Source organism: Notamacropus eugenii, chromosome 7 (assembly GCF_028372415.1).
Source record: "Notamacropus eugenii isolate mMacEug1 chromosome 7, mMacEug1.pri_v2, whole genome shotgun sequence".
Classification (NCBI taxonomy): domain Eukaryota; kingdom Metazoa; phylum Chordata; class Mammalia; order Diprotodontia; family Macropodidae; genus Notamacropus; species Notamacropus eugenii.
In genome coordinates, this window is record NC_092878.1 from 1269918 (window position 1) to 1297754 (window position 27837).

General features: G+C 41.1%; 1 protein-coding gene across 3 annotated transcripts; it reads left to right on the top strand.

The window, feature by feature from the left end:
* The first annotated feature begins 2892 nt into the window (after positions 1-2892).
* Positions 2893-19465, top strand: LYSMD2 (LysM domain containing 2). 3 transcript variants are annotated; one of them, XM_072624929.1, is made up of 3 exons: positions 2893-3489; positions 17504-17826; positions 18894-19465. In XM_072624929.1, the coding sequence occupies exons 1-3, from the start codon at positions 3202-3204 to the stop codon at positions 18934-18936; spliced, it is 654 nt and encodes a 217-aa protein (XP_072481030.1). In that variant the 5' UTR covers positions 2893-3201; the 3' UTR covers positions 18937-19465. The 3 variants fall into 3 exon arrangements, with proteins under 3 accessions (XP_072481030.1, XP_072481032.1, XP_072481031.1); XM_072624931.1 differs by lacking the exon at positions 2893-3489 and adding an exon at positions 3647-3777; XM_072624930.1 differs by lacking the exon at positions 2893-3489 and adding an exon at positions 4300-4408.
* The last annotated feature ends 8372 nt before the right edge of the window (positions 19466-27837 follow it).

The following is a 27837-nucleotide window of genomic DNA, read 5'->3' on the forward strand; positions in this document are numbered from 1 at the left end:
ACCTTCTAAGTACTAGAGACACAGAGAAAGACAGAAAGTCTCACTTCTTAAGGAGCTTGAAGTCAACGGTGAGCCAACGCACAAACAACAACGTACACACAAATTATATACGGGACAAACAGGAAATAATCCGCAGGTACTTAACTGATAGGTCAAACTTAAATCTCTAATTACTACAATTTCTTTTTATCTGGCCGTTGAAGACTGTCCAAGATGCAAGAGGATATTGAGTCTGAGAGCACAATAATGTGCACATAGTGGGTGCTCAAAAATATTTTAAAGATGGGGGCAGGGAGGAAGAAGAGAACAAGTACGTATTAAGCAACTCCTTTGTGCTAGGCACTGTGCCTAACACTTTACAAATGATTATATTTATTTATTATTTATGTTTATTTGTATACTTACAAATATTATCTCATTTGATCCCTATAACGACCCTGGAAGGCAGGTGCTATTGGGATCCCCATTTCACAGCTTAGAAAACTGAGATAGATGGAGGGTAAATGACTTGCCTGGGATCACCCAGCTACTGTAATAAGTTTCTGAGCCTGGATTTGAACTCAGATCTTCCTAATTCCAGGTCTAATGATCTATCCGCAGTGCCACCTAAATGGACTGGAGAGGGGTTAAGGTCAGCAAATATAAAGATATCTCAAAGAAGAACTACAGAAAGAGGGACAGTGGATTGAGTCAGTCTCCTTCCTTTTGGTAGAGGGATGGGATACTCCAGACAAGGAAGGCTGAAAGTCTAGACCCTCAACTGGTTTTGTTTAATTGTTTTTCTTTGTAACAAAGGAGGCCTCTTTTTGGAGAATACCTGGTAATGATCATGTTGTAAAACTATAGAGACTAGACCTGTAATTTTACTAGCTTATGGAAGTCCTGGTTGAGAAAACTCCTAAAAATTTGGATCAGCATCTTTTCTGCAATTTATAATGTTAGAGAATTGCCTAGAGCACTGAGAATGTAAGTGACCTGCCCAGGGTCACAGTTTACATCAGAGACAGCACTTGAACTCAGGTTTTTCAGACTTCAAGGCCAGATCTCCATTCATTACATGATAACTTTCTATCAAAAAAAATAAAAGACTTCAGTCAGACTTATTTTTCAAAAAGATTTGATCAGGAAGAGGTCATTGAATAAGTTAATAAGTACAATTGCACGGATGTGATTTGAGGGATGGGGGAAGGGAGGCTGACAAAAGTTGGTAAAGGAAATGAGGCAAAATGATGGTAGCTATAACAGTTGAAGGAATTTTTCGTATCTATGAAATTGTATTTCCATACACCTGTTACTATTAAGGCTCAAACTTATTTGCACAGTACTTTATAAGGTTGTAGGATTCAGAGCTGGAACAGATTTTAGAGCTCATAAAACCCAAATCTCTCATTACACAAATAAGACCTTGAAATTAAGACTTGGCAACAAGGGTTTTGTAAAGCACCTTGGATACGTTATCTCACTTGAGTTGTCTCACAACAATCACCTCAATGAACCAACCTAACAAAGGCAACTAGGGACACAAAGACAAAAGTGGAAACTGCTTTGAAGGAGGTTACAGTCTAGCGTGGAGGGGCAACATGTGTGTACCTAAGTGGATAGATACAAAATAGATTATAAGATCATTGTGGGAAGAGGGCAGATAACTGTGGAAGCTGGCAGGATCAGGGTCAGGGTAATGTCGAAGGTGGTTCTTGAATTGAGATTTGAAGGAAACTAAGGCAGGTAGGTGGCACAGTAGATAGAGTGCCTGATCTGCCGTCCAGAAGTCCTGAGTTTAAATCCAGCCTCAGACTCTTACTAGCTGTGTGACCCTCTGCATGTCACTTAACCCTATTTGACTAAGTTTCCTCATCTGTAAAAGGAGCTGGAGAAGGAAATGGTAAACCACTCCAATATCTTTGCAACCACCACCACCTCTACCACCACTACCACCTCAACTAGGCGCATGTGGAGTCAGACAAGAGTAAACAAGGATTCTACAGAAGCCGAGGTGATGTGGGAGTATATTCCACTTGGGGTTTTTTTTTTGTTTTTTTTGGCAGATCCTGGAGTGGTTTGCCATTTCCTTCTTCAGCTCAGCTGGTGTCTGAGTCCTGAATTTGAATTCAGGAAGATAAATCTGACTAGACCCAGCACTTTATCCGCTGCACCAGGACAGAAGTGAGTCCCGCATTTTCAGATGTGAAATCTAGGACTCAGAAATGTCCCCCTGGGTCACGCAACTAGTAAGTGGTAGAACCCAGAGCCTTTGGCTTTAAATTCATCATTCCACTGCTTCACGTTGCCGATATATGTCTAAATTAAGTCCCAACTGTTTAGTTCAGTGGAATCAGTAAAAAAAAAAAAAAACAAATTAGCGCCAAAATAAAAAAAAGGCCTGGCACCCAAGCAAGAGGCCAGTTTAGCCGGCACCCCCAAAACACTGGTCTTCATGGCATTTGCTGCAAGTGCCATAAGGCCAGGTAAAATGGAAGTGGATACTGGCAAGAAGTGACCTAACTCTGAAGTTAAATGAGAGAGGGCTTGAGAAGCTGCCGGAATCCAGATGTTCATAATGTACATTGTGAAGCGAAATCTGAGGTCACCTGCAGTCAGAAAGGGTGGGACAAAGTGGAAGGCCTTCGGAGGGCTAGGGCAGAGAACGGCTGGCACAGAAGGAGCAAAGGCAAAGTTCTCCGGTGGTAGCCTGGGCACAGCTGGTACTACGAGCTCTACAGCCAAGGCTTTGCAGGGCCGTTGTCACAGGCACAAGGTTCCTGCCAGTGGGATCCTAGGGAGGCTTCTCCATCTTTCCGAGAGGCCCACAGTCGTTGCCAAAGACGACCTCCGCCCCCGCCCTGGCGCCCCTGCCCCCGCCCCCATCCCCACCCCCCTTTTCTGAAGCACAGTAGCTCCACTTCCCCCGGCGGGGGTGGTGCCTTTGCCGTGCGTGCGGCAGCCTGGAAGCCTGGCAGCCTGGGAGCCTGGCAGCCAGGCCGGGTACTTGCCCCTCCCCGGGGTCAGTGACAGCCACACTCCGCGCCCAGCTGCCCCGCCGTAGCTCCCTCCTCTGAGCCTCGCGGGGACAGGCTTACTGCCGCGCACTGGGGGAGCCCCAGAGGAGGCCCCGGGAGATGTCCCGGCCATGCCTCCGCCCCGGGCCCCGGTGAAGAGGGGGGCACGAGGCGCCGCCCCTTAACGGAGCCAGGTTCCCGAGCCATGGCCGACTTCTCGCCCGCGCTGTCCCTGCGGGAAGGGGGCCCCCGCGGGCCCAGGCAGCCGCCCCTGGCCCTGGCGCCCTCTCCGCCCCCGCCACGCTCCCGATCGGGCTCGGAGGCCGAGGAGGCCGAACTGTCCCTGAGCCTGGCCAGCACCAAGACCCGCTCGTACGGCAGCACTGCCAGCGTGCGGGCGCCCCTGGCAGCCGTGGTCTGCGAGCGCCGAGTGCAGCACCGGGTGTGCGCCGGGGACACGCTGCAGGGCATCGCGCTCAAGTACGGAGTCACGGTGGGTGAGGGCAGGGGGCGGGGGGCCGAGGGCAGGGGGCCGGCGCTGGGAGCTGGGCACCGACGGGGAGGGAGCCAGGGCCGGGGGGGCACCCCTGCGCCCTGGTCCGGCGTGCCCGAGATCCGAGGCTCAAGGAGCTCGGGAGTGGGAGGGGGAAGGTTGGCAGGGAAGAAACCACGATGGGCAGGTAACCGAGCCTGTGATGACAAAGGTTGTTTTAGCTGGCGAGCCAGGGGGTGCCACGCTGAGGACACGGCCCGTGCCCTCTTGTCGAATGGAAGCGGGGATGTAAGTAGGAATGAGTAGGAATGGGGCCGCTGGAACGAGATGTTCGGGCGCAGAGGCTGCCCTGCTGTGTTTTCCTCTTTAGCAGAGCCCGGGGCAAAGAGGATGGTTGAGAAGAACTTAGTTGTGTATGTACTTTTTTTAAATGTAGAAGCAGGGTGTGGCAGTGAGTCAGTGATGGCACAACTGTCCCTGCGGGTAATCCGACTTGATAGACTGTGCTGCTTAATAGGATGTGAAATGACAGCCCTGGGCAGCTGTGAATGTGACAGACACCTGTTGCTAAGCAGCAGCCAAGAGCTGGGGTCCAGGTGAGCAGAGGGGTAGATGGGTTTATTATCCATTTATCACCTTCTGGATGTCTTGAGCATATTAAGTTACGATCTTGGAGAGAGAAGAGGGAGACTACAGGGAATTTATTTTTAGGTTAAGAAATTCTTCTTTTTTTTTAACAGATCGAGTTTCCATGGTTGGTGAAGGACTTTTTTATCTTTCCCAAACCTTTGTGGATCCCCTTTCAGTGCTCTCTCCTGGAATACCTTGGAAGCATGAGAGAAGGAAAGAGTAGATGATCTTATCTACCCTTCACTCTTAAATGAGACTTTCTTCTTTACTAGACCAAAGAAAAGACAGGGTAATCGAACTTGTATACTTCTATGGGTATACATTTACCGATCTTCTCTTTGTGTCATTTAAACATATTCTAGTGTACTGTGTGTCTAACATGCTGTGAGGATACTTGATAATCAAGTGAACTCATTATTGTATCTGTAGGGAGTTCTCTGTTCAATTATGCTTTCTGGATGCCCCAGGGCTGATTTTGGGGTCAGGGCCAGAGGAAGCTGTCAGGTCACCCTAAATTTCTGTGTGCCAAAAATCACTTTGTAGAACAGGCTCTCTTTGATTGTGTATGACCACAACGAAGGCTGAGAAATTAATTGGCTTCATTAACTTGGTGCAGACTTAGGCACCTTGGAGAATTTCAGAGAGGACTATTAATGAAAACCAGCCAAGACATACTGTAAGGCACTAGATGGTCCAGGAAGAAGACACTTTGAGGGGGTCTGCAAGGTCAAAAATTACTTTTGTGACAATAATATAGTTTAGTTCAGAATATGGTAAATATTAATAGATATAACCCATATAAACAAAAAGCTCTTGGGGTGTCCTTAATTTTTAAAAGTCTAAAGGGGTTCTGATACCAAAGAGTTTGAGAACTGCTGCTCCAATGGAAGACTCTCTGGAATTCCACTATTGGTAACTATACTACCATTAAAGACAGTTTTTTGTTCAACGATTAAGTCCTTGCGAATGGCCCGTAACATTTATTTCTCTGTCGTGGACTATCCTGATGTTGAGAGAGAGCTGTTTAGAGTACAGTTATTTTACGACAATATGAAGAAATCCGGGGATATAATAATAATATTTGATACAAGTTGGCATGGTACATAGGTTATTTATCCTGCTTGGTACAGTTTAGAACAATGTAATTTTTTTTCTCTGCATCACTTCCAAATTTCATCCTTGGCTTTTATCCTTGATCTAAATTTGAGCCCTCTCTCTAACTGCTTCTCTAATCATCAAGGACAACAAATTGTGTGTGTGTGTGTGTGTGTGTGTGTGTGTGTGTGTGTGTTTTCAAGTCAATAACCATTGAAGGCCTACTATGTGCAAGGCAATAACAGAATACAATTATTTGCAGGGACAAAAATGAAGTAATATCTGCCCTCGAGGAGTTTAAAATCTACTTTCCCCTCAGGTCTTACCCTTGATTTTATGCTGGGCTGTGTTGTAGGCAGCTAGAGCAATAACTTTATATATATCCTGGATGGGAATATTCCTCAAACAGAAATCCTCTTAAGCTGGAGTCTGACAGTTTGACTCTGTCTTGGGCACAATATCTCCAGTCAGCCACCTTCAGCTGTTTCTTGCTCTGAAGCCTTCCCTCAATTGATTTACCTCCTGGTCAATTAATGTATTCTTTACTTATTAGAAGTTCTCTTATCTGCAGTTTCTCTGCTTAAGTCTCACTCATCTGGCTCTGTATTCTTTTTTGATTCCAAAGGTATCCATCACTATTGCGCTGTCCTTTACGTTAGCTTTCTCAAAGCTCATGTTATGCACTTAAAATCACTTAGAGTTATTGTAAAAAAAACCCCAAAACCAAACCAACCCCCCCGCCCCATTTACAGTAGATTCCACAATTAGTTCGCAAGTACAGACCCAGGTTTTTCTACTTTCTGTTTCTTGGAGGGTGGAGTCTATGTCTAGGACGATACTGTTTATATTCTAAACAGGAAAGGAAAATCTGGTCTTTACAGGAAATACTTGGAAGATTTTTGTTTGGTTTTGTTTTTGCTTTGTGGCGTAGTTTACTTTTCTCCTTAAGATAATTTAGTTGAAAAGAACAACTCTGGGTTTTAAATATGCTGGGCAAAGACAAAAATGAAAACAGATTTGTCCTTAAGGATCTTAAACCCTATTGAAAGGATCAATTTAGTGCAGGACCTTTTAAGGCCTTCCAAACAATTCATCTTGTTCCTATCAGAAGCCTGTGAGCTCTGTGAGAGATCTGTCCCCAGACTAGTCAAGACCTTTGCAGAATATTCTTCGGGAAAGCAAGAATACTTTCCTGAGAAAGTTTCTATCTCGGGCTTTTCTTTGTTATTTGAAGAGAGGTATTTTATCTTAGATCTGCTGTTTGGTGAGATTTCTTTGTGCGCCTCGGGGGACCCAGCCCTTGCTGGGTATTGTTCATTTGTACAACTGAAGGGAATTAGCCTGTGGTTTTTGAACACACATAAATGGTATTTTTATGCCAAGAGTATCCAGCTTCGGATCTTACCTATGACCAACTCTTCTTCCTTAGAAAGGAATGTTTCTTTCAACTTTCAGGTACTGTTCCTTACTGTTAAGGTATCAGGTATTTTTGAAATATCCAATAGATTAACTGGTTTATAGAAAGCTGACAGAATGAACTCCCCAGCTCTGATATTACTTTGAATTATCTTGTAACTTTACAATTCTTCACTCTTTTCAATATTCTTATAATGTCCTTATTTTTATTTTCCGAGTCCATTTCTAAAATAAGGGAGTTTCCAGCCTAAGAATATTACAATACATGTTAAACATATAAATATCCATCTTTAGAATAGTGATAATAACAAACTCATATTTAACAATCTATCATGTTAACTATTCCATAAATACATAGTCTATATGGTATTAAATAATGAATTAATAATTATATGCAATGAATTTGCATAAAATAAAACAGATTAGCTACTGTCATTAATCACTAGCAACATTATTAGTCACTTTACATCTATGATTATAAGAAAATATCTGTGGCTAGGAAAATAAATGTTAAAATGCTAGCTATTAAAAAGTCTGAGACCTTAGCCCACGTGGGTAGCAGTATTGTATATTATATTAGCAACTGATCCGTTCATTCTATATGTACAGACATCTAATTAGAAACCAAAATGCTTCCACGTTTACTAGATTATTGTGGTAGAAACATTTTTCCTTTTCTGGTTTCACGGCCTGGATTCATTCTGACTACAGTAGAGGCTTTGAAAGCAGATTACTTAAAGAAATGTTAGCTTTGACAGGTATCAAGAAATCACGAACTAAACCTTACCATCCTTGAGGTGACCCACTGAAAACTGATGAACATATTGGGAATCCTGAAGCCTGACCAAAATCTCAGTAGATCTCACTCGTGGCATTTTTTAGTGCATGTGTACAACTCCACCAGAAATGACACCACAGGTTTTACACCATATTTTCTAACGTTTGATCATGAACCACCCCTGCCTATTGACTTGAACTTTGTAGTCTCAGAGGACAAAAAGCATGCAGTTGCAATCAATACATTTTGCGGTTGAGAGAGTTGAAGAAAATTGACCAACTAGCTATGACCTTAGCTCAGAGGCATTCTGGGGGGAAAATCAATAAGGTATCGTATCTATATTAGTTTCCAAAAGCCCCAGTCAGGTGATAAGGCTTTTCTGAGAAACCTCAGTCCAGCCAAATTGAGTCAATAAGCATTTATTAAGCTCTTACTGTGTGCCAGACGCTGTGCTAAGCACCGGAGATATGAATGAAAGAGGAAAACAGTTCTTACTCTCTAGAAACTCATTCTAAAATGGAAAGACAGTCCATAAAAAGAGATTGAAAAACTGGAGGTGGGGGCGTGGTGACAAAGTCCTGAGAATAAAGGATGACGGCCAAGTAATCTACGGATTAGCAAATGCATGGAGATCTACTCCTTTTCAAGTTGTTGAGAGACTGAGCAATTTACCAGAGTATAGAATAACACCAGAGAATGAAGGTTCTATAAACACAATTTATAGAAACTATTTATTGCCCTTAAAAGAGATAACTGCACTCCATGAATAGTGATACAAAAGCAATGAGGAGCGAGCTAAGATTTTGGGGAGAGATTATCTACCATTTATATCCAAACCATCCGAGTTACACAATAGCTCAGAAAGGAATGCTTCTAGTGAGGAAGACACTGTGTACAGAAACCCATCAAAGTTGCCTAGGCCTGAAGAAGATCCCAATTCAATCAGTGTTGGGGGGAGTCAGGGAGGGAGGGCAGAACCCAAACAGAGACGTATTCCTTTCCCTATATAAAATTGTATTTGTAGGGATTTCTAGGGAAAAAAGATATCTCCAAAGCTTAGACACAATGATATTCAGTCTTCACTATCAACAAATTCATAGACACACACAGAGAGAGGGAGAAAGAGGGGGGGAAGGAGGAAGGGAAGGAGGGAGAGAAAAAGGGAGAAAGAGAGGGAGGAAGAGAGGGAGAGAGAAATGTCCACAGGTCACAAAAGAACTAGAACCATTCGACCTCTGATTATTAACTAAACTATAACTGATGACGATGTAGAAGAAACAAGAGAAATGGTCGCTCGTGGATTCAGAGCTCACTCTTGTAAATGAATTATATATCCAATGCTGCTTTGAGATTTTTGATGTGTATACAGTATGCTATTTAACTATTACTATTATTACTATTGCTGGTGTTTTATTGTTTTTCTGTTTCTTTAAAGGAGCCGGTTAAGTGCTTTCCATTACATTATGTGTACTGCATATAATATTAATGTGGACTTGGTGTACCTCCAAAATGATCTTTAGGGGACTGAAAATTGTTGGCCATGGGGAGAAATAGAATACCCGTTTTACTAGGCTCTTTCAGAGAGACTATAGGTACGGTTGCTGTGTCTTTAAAAGATGAATGGCATGTTGTGGAAATGGTAGTTTTAACTTATTTTGAAGAGGCACTGTGACGATTTGAGACGATGGACAATCCTTTTTACTTTGTGGAACAAAAAGACCATACATCAGCTTTTACATGTGTGCAAATGCAAATGTAAAATGTATGTAGGTTTAGACACATAATATGCATATGCATGTGTGGGTGTTTGTGAGTATGCACATGTGCACCTCCTAAAAATGAAATCTGCACCTGTCTCTTTAGTTGTCAAATAAGAATTTACAGAAGTGAGTAATAAATCATCCGTGGTGGGGGACACACCTGTGATTGTGATAGGCATCTTTCGCCACTGATGCAGGTCCGCAGTTCAGATGAGTTGGATCTGTCTCTGCTTACATAGCTAGGAAGGAAAATCAGCATTTATGAAGCACCAGGCATTGTGCTAAGTACTTTACAAATATTATTTAATTTGATCCTCATAACAGCCCTAGGAGGTAGGTATTATTATTATCCCCATTTTACAGATGAGGAAACTGAGCCTGAGGGAAGTTAAATGACTTACCCAGGGTCACACAGTAAATATCTAAGGCTAGATTTGAATTCCCATCTTCCTGACTCCAGGTCCAGTGCTCTGTTCCATTGTGCCACCTAGCTCTTTCAACTTAACATCCAGTGAAAGCCTTTTAAAGTTCAGCATAGTCTGGGATGAAAGTTTAAGTGTCTTGAGCCCAGGGTCACATAGCTAGTCTAAGTGCCTTGAGCTCAGGTCTTCCTGACTCCCATTAGATCATTCTGTCTCTCATTAGGGTACACATAGGCGTTTGCATTTTAAATGTCTGTCTTTTATCATCTTTGTCAATTTGATGGGTGTGAGATGTGGTTTGTTTTAATTTTCTTTACTTATATTAGTGATTTGGAGCATTTTTTCATATGTTTGTTGATTGTTTGCAGTTCTTGAAGGGTCTTCAGACCACTTACTTATCCCTTGAGGCTCGGGATCTTTACTGCCCCATATATTTTAGCATCCGAGTTCTTCATCAGAAGGGCATCTTTTCCCAGCAGACATTTCCTCCCCTTTTAGCTGCACTGATTTTGTTCCAAGTCACTTATTCTTACTGAGGCCCAGTAATCAGGAGTACACTAAGTGAAAGTGAAACAAGAAACTGGGGCAGAAATGAAAAGCCCACGCCAAGCCCCTGAGCTGAGCTTGAATCAGACATTTCTCTGCCTCCAGCCAGCCCAGGGAGGGGCACAAAGACTCTGTGGATTACTTAGTATAATCTTCATGTCAGAAGTTCTCATAACGACATGAAGGACGTGGGTACATTTGGGGGATATGATTCACTTCTGTGGGTCATATTCCCACTCAGAAAATCTGGAAACTTCATTATATGACACCCTCTTCTGTGATCTGATCCCCCTTAATGGGAGTACCTTCCCTCGGAGTTTGCCTAAATCTATCTTGTATATATCTTGTTTGCACATAGTTGTTTGCATTTGATCTCCATTATTAGACTCTAAGTTCCCTGAGAGGAGGGGCTGTTTCTTCTCTCTTTTTTTGGTTTGTTTGTTTCTCCAGGAGTAAGAGATTTTGGTTTATACACACAGTGCCTGGTAGTAGCAGGCCCTTAATAAATGCTTCTTGACTGACACCATGTAAGGCCCTCAAGACACTGGTTGTCAGGTTCAGACTTTGTTCCTAAAATGCATTTGTAAGTGGTTACCTATTTAGGGAAAAGGAAAAGGAAGGAGATTTTAGGGTCTTTACCTCATCTAGATTGTTTCCATAACACAATAGTCTCTGAATACACATCGATTAATCAATGTATGGTGAAAGCTACATCCTCAGGTTTGGTTCCTTAGTGTGCGTAGAGCCCTCCCTCCCAGCTCAGATTTAAGCCTTCCGGGGAAACTGATGCTCTCCAGGAAGCTACTGAATTGTTAGAAAAGACAGCTATTTCTTGTTGGAAAGCAGGGAAGAGAAATCCAGAATGGAGAAAGAGAAAGAAGAGAGAGCCCCAGACAGAAATAATCAGCTCCTTCTCTGAGCTAATGAAGCATTTTCTCTAAATCTTGCTACACTTGCACTTTCTCTATTGTATTACACTTTCATTTTCTTGTTCCCTGCCTTACCTTCTCTATTTGACTTATAGTTCCATTAGAGCAGGGCCTGGGTCTCTACTTGTATCTTCTGAACTTCTCCACCCCCCCTCATATTGTGTGTGTGTACATGTGCGTGTGTGTGTGTGTGTGTGTGTGTGTGTGTGTAATGTGTGTGATCTATCTAAAATAAACAGTTAAGTTTGAGAACAATGATGTCCAGATCCAGCGTGGTAAACCTGGCCAATGACTCAAATGGTCTTTTTATTAAAAATTCCCTTAAGAGTAAATAGATCTTATTTTTAAAGAAAGGTTAGTTGAGAACATATTACCTAATGAGCTCTTTATTAATGATAAGTTACTTTTAAGTCATCATTCATAGTGCTTATTCTGCTTCACCATTTGTGCATAATTTGGCCATACTATTTTTCTTTTTACATACTTAGCATATAATGGGGATACTTCCCAGAAATTAGTGAATCAAAAGTCCTTAATAAATCCATTTAAACACAGCACAGCTAAGACTGTTCAGGATCTTATTTAGATGGGTGTGTATGATGTACTGAGTGTGTGTGTTTCTCTATATCTATCTATCTATCTATCTATCTATCTATCTATCTATCTATCTATCTATCTATCTATCTATCTGTCTCTCTGTCTCTCTCTCTCTGTCTATCTATCTATCATCTATCTATCTATCTATCTATCTATCTATCTATCTATCTATCTATCTATCTATCTATCTATCTATCTATCTGAAATAGCTTTTGCTATTACTGCACAGCTACCTGCTTAGGGAAAGTCCTTGCTATTGTTTTGGGGTCCATATACTGCTTGGGCATCCTAGTGGTGCTGCTTTCTGACTGGCTGGGGATTGTGATCCTGAGACAAGATAGATGTGGTTGTAGTTGAGTGCATGCATGCACACACCTGCTGTTCCTGTGAGAATTAAGAGTTTATGGACACACCTGTTGTTCTAGTGAGCAGTGAGGAGTTGAAGTTAGGACGTTGAGTTGGGGGTGGGGGTGGTGAGTGTCTAGGTAGTGGACCTGCTGTTCAGTGGGGGCTATAAGGAAGTTAGAGTATTGGGGCTGGGGGCAGCTTTATTAGGATTCCATCAATGTTGCATTTACAAATCACATTATTAAGTGGGTGTTTCATCTTAATAAAAGCCCTTAAAATGTCCATTAAATAACTATCAACAGGCCAGTCATGGTGGCACATGCCTGTAATCCCTGCTACTGGGGGAAGTTGGCACATCACTTGAGCTCAGGAGTTCTGAGTTTCAGTAGAGCTAGCAGCCCAGTGTGGGAACAAAGCCTCACACTAATGTGGGGGGAAGGTGGCTACCAAGTTGCCTAGGGAGGGACATACTAGCATAGATCAGAAACAGAATAGGTCAAAACTTCTCTGCTGGTCAGTAGTGGGAATGGGCTGCTGCACTTCTAGCTTAGGTGAAATCAGGAGGCCTAGTCTACAAAAAAACAAAACCCAAAACAAAACAAAAAACAACTTTTATTTACAGTGTAGACATTCTTCAGCAAGATGTCCTTTTATCCTTTTTGATGGTTCTCAGCCATCTTTGATAGATCATCATCTATTTCCTGCTGCCTCAGTATGGCTATCCTTTATTGGTCTATCCTGGATCCTTTTCTCTCTGTGTACCATCTCCATGATCTAATTGCTTCTCATGGGTTGAACTACCCTGTCTATGGAAATGTATGTCAAGTCTCTAAATCAGGCTCTAAGCCCTGTTCTGACTTGTAGTTCTATATCACCACTGGACATTATCTCTCTTCCATCACCATCTCAGACTCAGTATGTCCAAACCAGAACTTATCTTCCTCCCTAAATCCACCTTTCCTTCAAATGTCCCTATCTCTGTTGAGGCTACCATCGTCCTTGCCTCCACCCATGTTCATAGCTTTAGAGTCGTACTTTACTCTTCCTTGTCCCTAAACCCCTGTATCTTGTCAGTTGCTAAGTCTTGTCAGTTCTCAAACTTATCCCTTTGTCTCAGCTACCAATCTACTTCAGGGCCTCATCATTTCTTGCCTGCTTTATTGTATTAGCCTCTTGATTGGTCCCCCAGTTTCCATTTTTCCAGTTCTATTCTTTTTTCAATCCATCTTCCACACAGCTGCCAAAATAATTTTCTTCAAGAGCAAGTCTGACCATGTCACTCTTCTGCTTAAATAATCTGGCATTTCTGGACTCCTTGGATCCCACCTGGATCCCACCTACCTTTCTAGCCTTATTTTGCATTTTTCTACTTCAGTGTCACCTAGTGACATTGGCTAGGTTATGAAAGGCTTTGAATGTCAAACAGAAGATTTTGTATTTGATCCTGGAGATCATAGGGAGCCACTGAAGTTTATTGAGTAAGGGGTGATTATGATCAGACCTATACTTTAGGAAAATCACTTTGGCAGCTGAATGGAGGAGGGAGAGACTTGAGGCAGGCAGACCCACCAGTAGACTTCTGCAGTATCCAGGCTTGAGGTGACAAGAATTGTCACCAGAGTGATGACAGTTTCAGAGGAGAGAAGGGGACATGTTTGCAAGATGGTACAATGGTGAATCAACAGGCCTTGGCAACAGATTTGATATGGGGCAGCTATATTTTGCCTGGCATGTAGTTGGCACTCAATAAATACTTGTTGAATGAATTTGGTTAGGAAATGGCATGTTCTAATCAGTTGAGAATTATTATTTATAGAATATACAAATTACTGACTATTAGGGAATCAAAATTATACCTAACAAGCTATTTAAATATTTCTCTGCCTCAGAAGGTATTTCAGGACTTTGCAGTGCCAGATAGTAGATATTTTCAGTTAATCTAATGTTAAGACAATGAGATCTTAGAAAGCAAATTATAATCATGTGGGAAGATCCAATGTACTCTTGTGGTTTTGAATATTAGCTTGTCTTAAATGTCATATGCCTCAAATGTCTCAACTGCTTCCCATGATGTACCATTACCCAAAAGGAAACCTGTAATTAATGAGGATCATTGACTTAGAGCTGGCACAGACTTCAGACATCATCTAGGCCAACCCCCTCATTTTATGGCTGAAGAAACAGACTCATGAGCAGCTAGGTGGAGCAGGGGGTAGAGCCCTGGGCCTGGAGTCAGGAGAACCTGAGTTCAAATTTGGTCTCAGACACTAGCTGTATGATCCTGGGCAAGTCACTTAATCCTGTTCCCTCAGTTTCTTCATCTTCAAAACAAGCTGGAGAAGGAAATGGGAAACCACACCAGTATCTTTGCCTAGAAAACCCCAAATGAGGTCACAAAGAGTTGGACATAACTGAATAAAACAACAGAACAGACTCAGAGAGGTTGAGTGATTTCTTTAAGGAAAGAAGGAAGGAAAGAAACAAAAAATAGGCATTTATTAAGTGCTTACTATGTCCAGGTACTGTGCAAAGCTCTAGGGATAAGTATAAGCAAAAAGATGATAGCTTCTGACCTCAAGAAGTTTATATTCTAAAGGGGGATGATAACACAGAAAAGGGTGAGAAGTTTGTGGGGGGTGGGGGGGAGGGAATGAAGGCAACCAGTTTGCAGACATGATTTTGAAGTCCAGAGGAAGCTGGAAATAATGCCAGGAGGAGGAGATAGTAAGATAGTTACATAGATAGGAGGTGGTAGAGTCATGATTTCGATCTAGGTCTTTTAATTCCATATCCAGTGCTTTTCCCAACACACCAGTGTCTTTCTCCCACCCAGAAAGCTGTAGGATCAAATAGCTCTAAAGTCCTCCTGTTCCATGTTTTGAATAAATGATGCCTACCATCTGATGAGAAGTTTGGTTTTCTTTTTAAGGCTTCAGGAACTCTGAATTTTTGGAAATAATAAATTAGGACTATCATTCTGTACAACCTCAATAGCCTATTGTACAGAAATAACAGCTTCTTTTAAGCTCATTTAGTGCAAGTTTTTACTAAAGTAACAGAGGTTGCCATTTTCAAGTCAGTCCCTTTTACTTTCTAAATGTTTTTATTTTTCATTATACGCACTTACACTTTTACAGTGGAATGGGAAGGAAAGCTAATATAAATTGCCTTGCAGGGTTAACTTTTAGAAAGAATTCAAATTCCTACAGTGAAAAAAAGAGAATTAAAGAATATTGGATCCAGGGAAAAATGAATATTTTTCTGTGCCAGGTGTTGATTGTGCGAGGCATTGGATATAAAGAGAAAAATGAAATGGTCCCTACCTTTAAGGACCTCATTCTCTAAGGGGAGACATTTTGTGCATACATTTTAGATGTAAATAAATAAAAGGTAATTTTGGAAGAGAGAATCAGTAGCTTGGGGGATCAGAAAACACTTCCTATAAAAAGAGGGTATCCCAGCTGAATTTTGAAGGAAACAAAGGATTCTGAGAGGAAGGGATGAGGAGGAAATATATTACAGGCGTGGGGGCCAGCCAGAGCAAAGGCATGGATCAAAGAATTTTTAGACTTTAGAGATAATCAGGTTTGTTCTTTTTCCTTCCTTCCTTCCTTCCTTCCTTCCTTCCTTCCTTCCTTCCTTCCTTCCTTCCTTCCTTCCTTCCTTCCTTCCTTCCTTCCTTCCTGCCTTCCTGCCTTCCTGCCTTCCTGCCTGCCTTCCTTCCTGCCTTCCTTCCTCCCTTCCTTCCTATTCCAAATAAATTATATGACTTGCCCCAAACCAGGAAACTAAGGACCCATGTGTAGGCTAGTTACTCTCTATTGAAGACTGATCTCTGGTGGGAAACATTTTGTGATTTCCGCCCCGCCCCTTCCCCCCCCCCCCGCCCCCCCCAGCAATTAACACTCCTTCCTCTGCGAATCCCTGTTTGTTTAAATATTATCTCCCCCTAGGAAAATGTAATCCCCTTGAGGGTAAGGTCTTCCTTCCCCCCCCCCACTTTGGTGTGTCTCCAGTGTCTAGCACAGTGCCTTGCACATAGTAGGTGCTTCATTCAATCCAGTCCAGACACATCTCACTTTACAATAAATTCACGTTACACAAATTTGACTTTACATTAAAAAATTCTAAAAGAAATCTGAATGCAAATTCTAAATGAGGATCTGATTGAGTTGCTAACTGGAAAGATAGTAGAGGAAGAAAGTGAAGCTTTGGAACCATGGCCAAACCAAAAAGGTTCCTAGCAAACAGTGGCAGAAGCATTTCGTCATTGGAGTGAATTTTTTCCTTATATTGAAAAGATGGATCCAAATACTTCAAGATTTTAAAAAGTTCAAAGACTAGTTGAGGATAATATTGATGGCTGTCATCAGCTATCCGAGGAAAGATGGAGAGCCACTGTCCAAACATCTTTAGACAGCTTCAGAAAAAAAGGTGCATGGTCAACTACTCGTGGTGAAGGCTTGGTGCAGTGAGTAGGGAGGCAGCAACAGGATGCAAACATATCTTCATTTTACTATACAGTACTTTCCATACTTTATCATTAACTTCACCTTTTATTTCATAATTCTGTTTATTTTTATGGTGCAGCATTCAGTGTCTGCATTTTAGTACATGTTATGACTTGCATAAAGGTAATATTTTGTGTATGCCTTTGTTGTATAGGCTAAGTGCAGTAGGGAGGGAGGGGCACATTTGCATCTTTGTGTGGGGGTCTGGGCCGCAGTCTGTTTATTGAAAGGGAGAACTGACTGCAATCCAATCCAATAAATATTTATTGTTAAGTACTAGGTTACTAGTAATAAAAAATAATACAGTCCTTGCCCTCAAGGAGCTCACTATCTAATGAAGGGTGGGGGAAAGAGACAACACATAAAAGGAGGCCCGGAAGGCTGGGAAAGAGCTTGTTGAATAAGTGAACAAGAGAATGAGTTTTGAACGCAGAGCTTTTGCTCCAGAGTCAGTGCCCTTTCCCTGAAATCCTACTGAGTAGTATGAATACAGAGGTCAGAAAGCATAGCAGGAAACCATGGACCGGAGTGAATTGTAGAAAAGCTGAAACTTGGGCTCTACGGCTCTAAATGAAAGTCCCTATGGCAGTAGAACTTAAAACTTCTACTCACTTGGTATGGTTTTGTTCTATGCATTATACTAATTCCTCCTAAAGGCTATTAATTTTATTTCTTCCCTTCTGCCTACCCCTCCCAAAGCATATATAATGTGGACTTTAATGACTTAATTTCCTTCTGATTTATGCAAACACAGATGATAGAGGATATATGAGTAAATGAGATTTTAAAAAAAAGGAAAGTAATTTTACTTTGAGAATTTCATGACATCCTATAAGATGTTGGAAAAGAGACTGGGAAAAAATACAGATTTGTAGTAATCATTACAAATAATTTTTCTCTTTATACCTACTTTAAGGAAAATACTAACTTTTCTGGACTTGTGTATGTGACTTGCTATTTCATTTTTTTTAATGTATTCTAGATGGAGCAAATCAAAAGGGCCAATAAACTGTTTACCAACGATTGTATCTTTCTGAAGAAAATTCTGAATATCCCTATTATATCAGAAAAGCCTTTATTCAATGGACTTAATTTGCTTGAGTCTCCTGAAAATGAAACGGTGGACAGCAGCCATCTTTCTCAAGAAGAAGAGATAGTGGAAGAAGAGGACGTCTCTCCTGTTCCTCAGGACTCTGAGATCCAGTCTACTCAGGCTGAAGAAGTGTCCGCCAAAGATTTTCTACAAAGACTAGATTTGCAGATAAAGTTGTCAACACAGGCAGCCAGAAAACTAAAAGACAGCAGGTAACAGCACTCTTTCAAGTGTCAGAGCCTCAGTGGCCAAAGAATGTTGCTTATTTAAATCTTCCCCTCTCCTCTTTAAAAATTAAGACTCTCCGAATGTGAGAAGCACCTTTGAATATATGAATTCTAAATCGCGTCACTTCATCCATTTTAAGCCTTTCCTGTCTACTTGCTCTGATCTTTATTCTTAATTGTTGTATATAAATCAGTCAGGGCCTTTATTTTTTTTTAGGAGCACCATGCTTGCCCATATGCTGGTGCCAGGGGTCAGGAAAGAAAGCAGACCAGCTACTTCCCCTCTCTGGGCCTCAGTTTCCTCGTGTGTGAGACAAAGATTTGACTAGGTTCCTGAATGTCCCTTCTAATTTTGAATCGATGATCCGAAATGGAGATATTTCACTCAGTCTGAATTCAGGAGACCTGGATTCTTGTTCCAGCTCTTCCCTCAACTAGCCATGTGACCCTTGGGCCAGATCACCTACCTAATCTCTCTGGCCCTAGTCTTTTGAGTGGATGGAGTAGGTGATCTCTGAGGTTTCTTCTCATTCTAAAATTCTGTAATTTGGCAGTATTCAGGTAGAGTTTGCTATTCTGTGGTACGTACTTAACACCTTTTAGGAAAGCAATTCCATAGAGGTTGGTAGGGAAATACTATTTTTCGTTCTAGCAGCAAATGCAGGGCTGGGAATATTTCAGAAAAACTAGGGTATTAATGGAAATATAAGATTCTCAGAATAAATATTTGCAGTTCATTACAACTTTCTGAAAAGATACAGCATGTCTAGATTGGGAAGCAGATGTTGAGATAGCTATAGGGGTTGTTCAGTTATTTCATTTGTGTCTGACTTTTTATGACCCCATTTGGGGTTTTCTTGGCAAAGATACTGGAGCAGTTTGCCGTTTCCTTCTCCAGCTCATTTTGCAGGTGAGGAAACTAAGGCAAACAGGGTTAAGTGACTTGTTCAGGGTCATAGATACTTGTTTTCCAGTATTTGTCTTCAGATGTTCATGGAATAAGTGGTTTTGTAGCTTTTCAAATGGTCTGTGTCTGTATTTTTTATCCTCAGGGATGATGATAATTCCTATGCAACATCCCTCTACCACAGTTAATTGGGTAACAGACCAGTCTTTGAAGAAGAAACATTTGGATTTTAAAGAGGACAGCTGAAGATTCAGAAGGTGATCTTTTGGATTCCCATTGCAGGTTTCTTAAAGTCATGCACTGGTAATGTCACTGACTGTAATGGCACTGAAATTATTTATCCTTTTCTGCCTTCTATAACTTGATATCCTCATTATGGCATGATAAGTAAACTTATATCCCTGAGCTCACTCTTTTGTAGGATGGCTTGATCTTTAGGCTGGCTTTTGTAAAAACTTAAAGCATTAAAGACTTCCCAATTTAAATGGTCAAAGTAAAAAACATAATTTATCTTTGGAAATTCTAATAGAGAATAATCACCCTGTTAGTGAGACTGAATTTGCTGTGTGTTTATAATATCTGATGTGAAATATATATGTGTATATAGAGAGAGATACATATATTTAGATATGTATTACATATGCTGTATTATTATGAAGAACCAAATTTACTGCTCTATTTTGAAAAATAAACTGAAAGTCTGAGTAAGAAAATAAACTATGTTTACATACTTAAATCTTTTATTTTTTTACACAAAGGAATAACAATAGGCTTGTTGTTAATATTTTGAAATGCAATGCAATATGACACAGTGGATAGAAAGGTGGTCTCCTAATCAGAAAGAATCTGGGTTCGAATCCTACCTCTGACACGTACTAATGCTATGACCATTAGAAAGTCACTTCTCGGTCCTCTGGGCAATGCGTTACTCACCTCCATTAGTGGAAAGTTTCCACATTTATATAGTCAGTCAGTTACTTGACATATATTAAACACCTACTACATGCCAGGAACTGTTCTAAGTGCTGGAAAGACAAAGAAAGACAAAAGACAGTCTGCTCTCAAATAGCTCCCAGTATAATGGGAGAGATAACATGCAAATAACTATGTAGAGACAAGAGACAGGATAAATTGGAGCTGATCAAAAGAGGGAAAGTGCTAGCATTAAGGGGAATCAGGAGAGGTAGATCATAGAAAGAAGATTTTTATCTGGGACTTGAAGGAAGCCAGGGAAGCCAGGAGGCAGAGATGAAAAGGGAGAGCATTCCAGGCATAGGGGAACAACCAGTGCAAGTGCCCAGAGTCAGGAGATGAGATGTCTCATGGGAGGAGGAGCAAAGAGTCCAGTGTTACTGGATCCCAGAGCTGGTGTGAGTAAAGTGGGAGAAGACTGGAAAGGTGGTGGTGGTGGAGGGGCAGGTTACAAAGGGCTCTGAGCACCAAACTGGGGATTTTATATTCGATCCTGGAGGTAAGAGGGAGCCACTAGAGTATGTAGTAGGAGGGTGATGTGTCAGACCTGTTCTTTAGGAAGATTGCTTTGACAGCTGGGTGGAGGATGGATTGCAGTAGGGAGAGACTTGAGGTGTTGACCAATCAGCAGGTGATGAAGACCAGTGCCAAGATGTTAGTGTTGTCAGAGGAGAGAAGGGGGCATATTCAGGAGATGTTATGCAAGTAAAACCACAGGACTTGGCAACAGATTGAACATGGCACTTAGAAGTTTACAAAGCACTTTCCTTGAGAGGCAGACAGTGCCAGTATCTGTATCTTTGTTTTACAGATAAGGAGACCAAGCTTCTGAGAAGATAAATGTCTTGCCCAGTGGTAGGACTGAACTCAGATCTTTGGATTCCAAGACTAGTACTCTTTTTCCTATACAGTCGTGCTTCTGTCACGTGCTAATCAACTTTTATTTTAATTGTAGTTTTAATTAAGTTTAATTTTAAAAGCTTTTTCTCTTGCAATTTTATCTATTTTTCACAGATAAACAGTATGTCACTAGAGAGTAACTGATAAGCAAATAAGTTAGAATACTAGTAGCTTTAGAATTTTCATATTACCTGAATTCATGTACAAAGAGATCCATTGCTCCTCAGTAGAGATCAGCTAAGTCCTGCACACTGAAAAGTACAAATGGATGAAGGATCCATATTGCCCAGATCATGACAAGCAGTTGGATGGGCAGAGCCCACTGAATTAGTCCAGTACCTATAACATGGGCAATCGCTCCAGATTTCGTAGCTTAGAGTTGAAGGGAAGGAAATTGGTTTTGCTTCCATTTGGAGGAATGTGTGACATTCTTAACAATTTGAAATTCCTTGCAGATACAAAAGCTCATATTTTTTAGCCCTAGTATTCTCTTGGTGCTCCTACTTGGCTACAAGTCATGGACCATCATAATGTCAGAAGAGTCAGCATGGCAGGTGACGTAAGGGACAAGACAGCAATGCACAATGGATAGAAGCAGGCTGCAGCATGTTAACAAAGATGACCTGTGTTGTTGCACCACCATAATTCCTCAGTATTTCTCCCACTTCCCTACCCAGAAGACCATTTGTTAAAACAAAGAACAAAAAAGAAGAAAACAAAGCAGTCCAGCAACATTAGCCAACATATCAATAAAGTCTGCCGTTACATGCAGTGATGCATGTCCCTAGTCTCCAGCAGTGACAGTGGCCTTCTTGCTGTTCCTTGTACAAGACACTCCATCTCCCAACTCAGGGCATTTTCTCTGGCCATCCCCCATACCTGGAATACTTTCGCTCCTTATCTCCACCTCCTGGTTTCCTTTAAGTTTCAGCTAAAATCACTCTTTCTACAGGAAGATCCCTCTCAATTCTAGTGCCTTCCCTTCGAAATTATCTCCCACTTACTTGTCTTTATTTTTTTTTGGTGCATAGTTATTTGCATGTTCTCTTGCCCATTAGACTGTGAGCTCCTTAAGGGCAGGGACTGTGTTTTGTCTTTCTTTGTATCACCAGCACTTTGCACAGTGCCTGGCATGGAGCAGGTGCTTGTTGACTAACTTCTTTAGAGTCAAAAGGGCTATTTATCTGAATATGGTAAAAATTATTAGGAAATATTGTGTTCTTTTGGGTGCAAATTCCAGGAGAGGTACAGTGTCTGCAAGTGACAATTATGCAAAGAGTACTGGATATGGAGTCTGAGAACCTGGGTTCAAGTCACAGTTTTGTTCTTAGTAGCTATGTGACTTTAGGCAAGTCACTTTACTTCCCTAGGACATTTTCCTCATCTGTAAATTAAAAGGGTTGATAAGATCATGGGTCAGGAAGGGATCTCTTAGGTCTTCTTCTAGTTCTGCATCTATGATCCCATGACTGATGTCAGAGTCCAACACCTCTCATTTTGTAGATGAATAAAAAAACTGGGGGAGGGCAGTGGATCACACGGTTGGTAAGAAGAGGCAGGGTTTAAAACCATGGCCTTTGACTCCAGAGCCACTAGTCTTACCACTTGTACCATAATGACTGTTAGCCAGTGCTATCCTGGTAAATGTTTAACAACTGGTTGTCTGGGGGAACATATATACAGGACATACTTTCTAAGTTTAATGTGCATTATTAACATTTTCTCCATCTCTTTCTTGAGTCTAAACAATCAATAAAACAATAAACCAAGTGCAGATTTGTAGTGTTTGCCATTTTCTAAGATATAAATTTAACATTGGCTCTCCAATAGAGCTAGCTCTAGCATATCCCTGCTGTTGGCATGAGGGACAGTAATCCTGGTGCTGAAAATACTCTATTCCTTCCTTGTTGTGATGAGTCAAGGATTGTGGGAACTTGTGTGAGTGGCTGGGACAGAAAAGGAAGAGGTGGGTTGGGGAACAAATAGAGGGAAACAAAAGAAGAAAGAAAAGAGAAGAAAGAAGAGGAAAAGAAAGATGGAAAGAGGAAGGAAGATCAAATCAGAAAGGAGAGCTGGAAAAAGAGGAAAGAGAAAAATGGGAACAACGAAGAAATTCCAATAAACATTTATTAAGTGCCTACTTCTCTGTCAGGCATTGAGCTAACCACTGGGTATACAATTAATAAAAAGAAACATGATCCCTGTCTTCAAGGAGCTTATAATCTATAGGGAGAGATAACACAGGAAAGAGACAGGAAAGAGAGGAGGTTGGGAAAAGGTGAGGGGGGATGGGAGACATCAGAGAGTATCTTATTCCTGGTAGCTGAAACCGGACAAAGCAGCAGATGCAAAGTAGAGTAGGATGAGAATCCAGTTTCTGCCCTCTATAAAGGAAGGTTTGAGAGGAGTTTAGGACTTGCCCTCCAATCAGAAGGGCAGAGGACAGTGAGGAAGGTGGTGTCCATGAAGGCTGGAGTTAGCAGCAAGGTGATGAGTTCAGAAGTGAGGAACTTATCCTAGGAGGGCCCTCTTGTTCCAAGGAGTTGAAACCGGGAACAACAGCAGATGAAAAGTGGAGAGAAACAAAGGAAGGAGAAAGGAAAAGAAGGGAATGAAAGAGAAAAAGAAAGACAAAGAAGTTTTTCTTTCTACCAGAACTCTTGTTTTCTGGGGATTACAGCTAGCGTATCATTTTATTCATTCATTTCATTTCATTCAACAAATAAACATTTGCTAAATAACTGTTTGGTGCAGAACACTGTCCTTAGTGCTGGAGAGGATACGTTGTTTAGATGAGCCCATCCCTGCCCTCGTGCAGGTTACCAACTAGGAACCCAGGTAAGCATAATACATAATACATCATATGACACTAATAGTGCATTAGAGAGTTGCAAAACAAAGTAGTTAGCGAGGTCTGTGAGAGGTCAGGGTGATCAGGGAAGAAGGGGTAGATGGAGGAGATGGGTTTCCAATTGGGCTTTAGAGAACTTGTAAGAATTTAAGAGGGGAAAGAGGGTATTCTAGGTAGAGAGAACCATATGAGGAAAGTGGAGGCTCAGAGGTGAAAGAGTATCAGTCACTTGGAGCCTGTTCTTCCGGTACTGAAGCATCTACCTCTTATTTCCTGCCTCCAGTATGGGGGAAGGGGGAGACAATTGCCAAGGAAACCAGGTAAATATAGTTTTCTATTTCCTGTTAAATTTGCTACTGTGGAAGGTGAATGTATCTTTCTCTTTCTGAGCAGAATGGACCGAAGCACAATTTACCTACAGGAATCCTCTACCCCTATAGCTTCTCTCCTGTATATTCACTTGGTACTTGGTCTCTGGGCCATAGTCCAGTATCTGTTAGGGGCTCTCTTTCCCATCCCTCACTGTCTTCTTTCTTCTCAGCTTTTCCTCCTGTTTTACTAACCTTCAGTTTTACTAACTCAGTTCTCTGAGCTGTCTGTTTTCTTCATCTTTAAATTGAGGCTGGCTATGCCAATATCTGCTTCTACTTTGCTCATCCAGCATTCATCACCAGCTCTCTAGATGGGATACTTTCCTATGTCAATTCTTTCTATTTACCAGACTGTTTCCTCCTCCATTGCTATCACTTTCTTTTCAAACCTCAGCTGGTTGAGGGCTGTGTGTGCTGCCACTTTGGGGACTTGTACACTCAGAAGGGATTTATTTCTTCCTAGCCATCATTCCTTCAATTTAGATAAACTGCCACCACATGGGCAATGCTACTTCTGACTAGGTGCTCCTGACCCAGACAGCCTGGCATCCTATAGGTATAGTTAACCAAATCATATAGAATATAGGTTACTTTTCTAGTCAAATGTGGTTTTTCTATTTTTAAAATAACTGAAAGCAACAAAACATAACATTAGTAGGTTAACATTTAGCAAGATTTAAACACCAACATGTAATTAGTTACCCTTCTCATGAACCTTTAATGAGTCTTAATCCTTCTTACTGTATTTATTTTTAAACAATATTTTAGTTTTTCCAATACATATAAAACAATTTTTAACATTTAAAAAAATTTGAGTAGCAAATTATCCCTCTCTCTCCCTTCCCTCTTCTCTCACTGAGAAAACAAGTTATAGGCTGTACATGTGCAGCTATGCAAAACCTGTTTGCATATTAGTCATATTGAGAAAGAAAAGGCAGATAGAAAAAAACAGCAAATCCCGAGAAGAATGAAAGTGAAAAAAGTAGGCTTCAATTTGCATTCAGACTCCACCAGTTCCTTTTCTGGAGGTGGAAGCATTTTTTATGACAACTCTTTTGGAATTGTCTTAGAACACTGTATGGCTGAGAATAGTTGTCATTCTCAGTTGATCATTGTATAATATTACTGTTTCCATGTACAATGTTCTCCTGGTTCTGCTTACTTCACTTTCAATCAGTTTATGTAAGTCCAGATTTTTCTGAAAGTATCCTTCTCATTATTTCTTATAGCACAATAGTATTCCATCACAATGATATATCACAATTTGATCAGCCATTCCCCAATTAATGGACATCTTCTCAATTTCCAATTCTTTGCCACCAAAACAGAACTGCTATAAATATTTTTGTACACATAGATCATTTGTCTTTTTTTTTTTTTTTATCTCTTTGGGATACAGACCTAGTAGTAGTATTGCTGGGTCAAAGGGTACACACAGTTTTACAGCCCTTTGGGCAAAGTTCCAAATTGCTGTCCAGAATAATTGGGTCAGTTTGAAACTCTATCAATGGTGCATTAGTGTCCCGATTTTCCCATATCCCCTCCAACTTTTGTCATTTTCATTTTCTGTCGTAAATAGCCAATCTGTTATGTGTGAGTTGGTACCTCAGGGTTATTTTAATTTGCATTTCTCTAATCAACAGTGATTTAGAGCAGTTTTTCATACAACTATGGATAGCTTTGATTTCTTCATCTGAAAAATGCTATAACTTTTGACATCAATTGGGGAATTACTTGTATTCTTAAAAATTTGACTCAGTTCTTTTTGAGAAATATGGCCATTATCAGAGAAACATGCTGTAAATCATTGTCCCCAGTTTTCTGCTTTCCTTCTCATCTTGGTTTCATTGGTTTTGTTTGTGCAAAAACTTTTAAATATAATGTTGTGAAAATTATCCATTTTACATCCTGTAATGCTCTCTATCTCTTCTTAGCTTACTGTATTTAAAGAGAAATTTGAACACGTCTCACTAATAAGATGCAAGATGTCACGTTAGACCCACATGCTTATAGAGACAGCCTTTGGACTTAAAGTCACAGGTTTCTTGCAGCCTTTTTCATTGTAGTTGGAGGTATTTCCATCTCAGCCTCTCCTTTTATCTACTAAAGTAATTTCCTTGTGAGTTTTAATTCCTTTTTCTTCAGAATTCTACCTTTTCCCAGGCACACTAATACACTGTTGGTGAATTTGTTTAATCCGGTGGTTCTCAAACTTGTATTTGCTCAGGGAAGAGGACTGGTTTTTTTGCTGAAAAACAGAGCACACCATGGGAGAACAGGGAGACACGCCTGGACGTTGCAAATGTAAGTTCCCTAGAATTCTTGGCAGCCTTAGCTGAAGCAGTGTGTACCAAAGCCCACCTTTTGAGGAGCATGAGTAACCATTCTGGAAAGCAAATTGAGAACTTGCTAAATACTGACTCCCTTTTTCCTCTAGAACACACGACAAACTTCAGTGTTTGGTATTTAATATCTGCACAATCTAGCTGCAGCTTCTATTTCCAGGCTTAAATTGCATATTACTAACCTCTACATACTCTGTACTCCATCCAAACTGCCTTATTTGTTGATCTCTGTACACAGCAGTCCATTCCACATCTCCATGTCTTTCCTCTGGCTATCCGTCATGCCTGAAATGTACTTCCTATTTATCTCCACCTGATGGAAGTCCTAACTTCCTTCAAGACTTGTCTTAATTGCCCCTTCCTACAAAAGGCCCATCCTGAACTCCTCATTGCTAGAACCTTCTTCCCTCACAGTTGCTTGATAAATGTTTTGTATTTCATTATCAATGTACTTGTTTCACTCAATAAAGTGTAACCTCATTGAGGGCAGGGATACTCATGTTTTTGTCTTTGTATCCTCAGTAGCCCCTAATGGATGTTTAATAAATGCTTGAATGCATGAACGGATGTCTCAGAGAGCTCATGCTCTTTGGGCTGCATCCCAGAAGGAGCACCCTTCTGCTTCCAAAGCTGCTACATGTTGTTCCCTTGAAAAGCTGCTTTTATCTGCTGTGATGAGTTGTCATCTATCAGTTCTTCTCAGAGCAGTTGCTGTCATCTTTTGGCTCCTGCTGAGCACTTGTTTATTCTCCACTGTTAGGCAGGTACTTACAACCCTTTTTATATTCTGACCCCTAGCCCTTTTCCTCTGGAGTGGGGAAGAAATGGCTTAGACTCCCACAGACTTCTGGGATTTGGAATTTTTCTCATTATCTACCGAAGCAAGGAAATATCACATGGTTTGGGTACTAAGATGAGACTAAAGGAAAGCCTACATGAAAGAAGAAAATACACATACACAGAAGAGCTAGGGTTTCCCCTATTGGCCATAAGGATTAATTTAGTTGCAGAAGCCATGAAGAGGACAAACCCTCAGAGCAGGGTTGGGACTTTGAATGGAAAGAAGTTTGGGTGGCAATTTAAACAGCAGCCAGAGACGTTGATTTTCTCCTTCAGGCCTTGGGAAAGGAAGGTAAGATTGGGGGGGGGGGGGGGGGGAGTCAAAGAGGTATATAGACTACTCTGATCTGTGGTGGCTGGTCACAAATCGAACCATTGTTATGCCTCCCACCCATTCAACTGGGTGTGACTGGCACCTGTGTTTAATCATCTTCAGTTTTCCTATTATAAACTTTTTTAAAAGAATTTTTTAGAACTAACTCTGTTTACAAACTTTTGTGGTCAACCTAAGGAGGTGTATTATTTTCTTATATCGCTTTGCTCACAATCCAGAAGACAGTCAGGTCACATCATTATTGACCTTTCCTGGAGTAGGGCTGGGATTCCAAATCCTAGCTGATGGCTAGAGAGTTTTCTCTGAGGTACCATCTTAGGCAGTTCAGATGTTTCATAACTGTCTTTTTAAGGACAGACGATACAAACTGGAATCCTTTCCATCTGCCCCATTGGATTACAAGCCTAGTCTGTTTTGCTGTGTAACTCAGAAGCCTGACTCACACGCCCCTGAACTCTTCAGTGATACCTAGTTTT

What these genes read in the sequence shown, in the direction of transcription:
- LYSMD2 (XM_072624929.1), top strand. Translation starts at nt 3,202, where the DNA reads ATGGCCGACTTCTCGCCCGCGCTGTCCCTGCGGGAAGGGGGCCCCCGC. An exon ending in CGCTCAAGTACGGAGTCACG is followed by an intron (nt 3,490 to 17,503) that starts GTGGGTGAGGGC and finishes AATGTATTCTAG; the next exon opens with ATGGAGCAAATCAAAAGGGC. An exon ending in AGAAAACTAAAAGACAGCAG is followed by an intron (nt 17,827 to 18,893) that starts GTAACAGCACTC and finishes TTTTATCCTCAG; the next exon opens with GGATGATGATAATTCCTATG.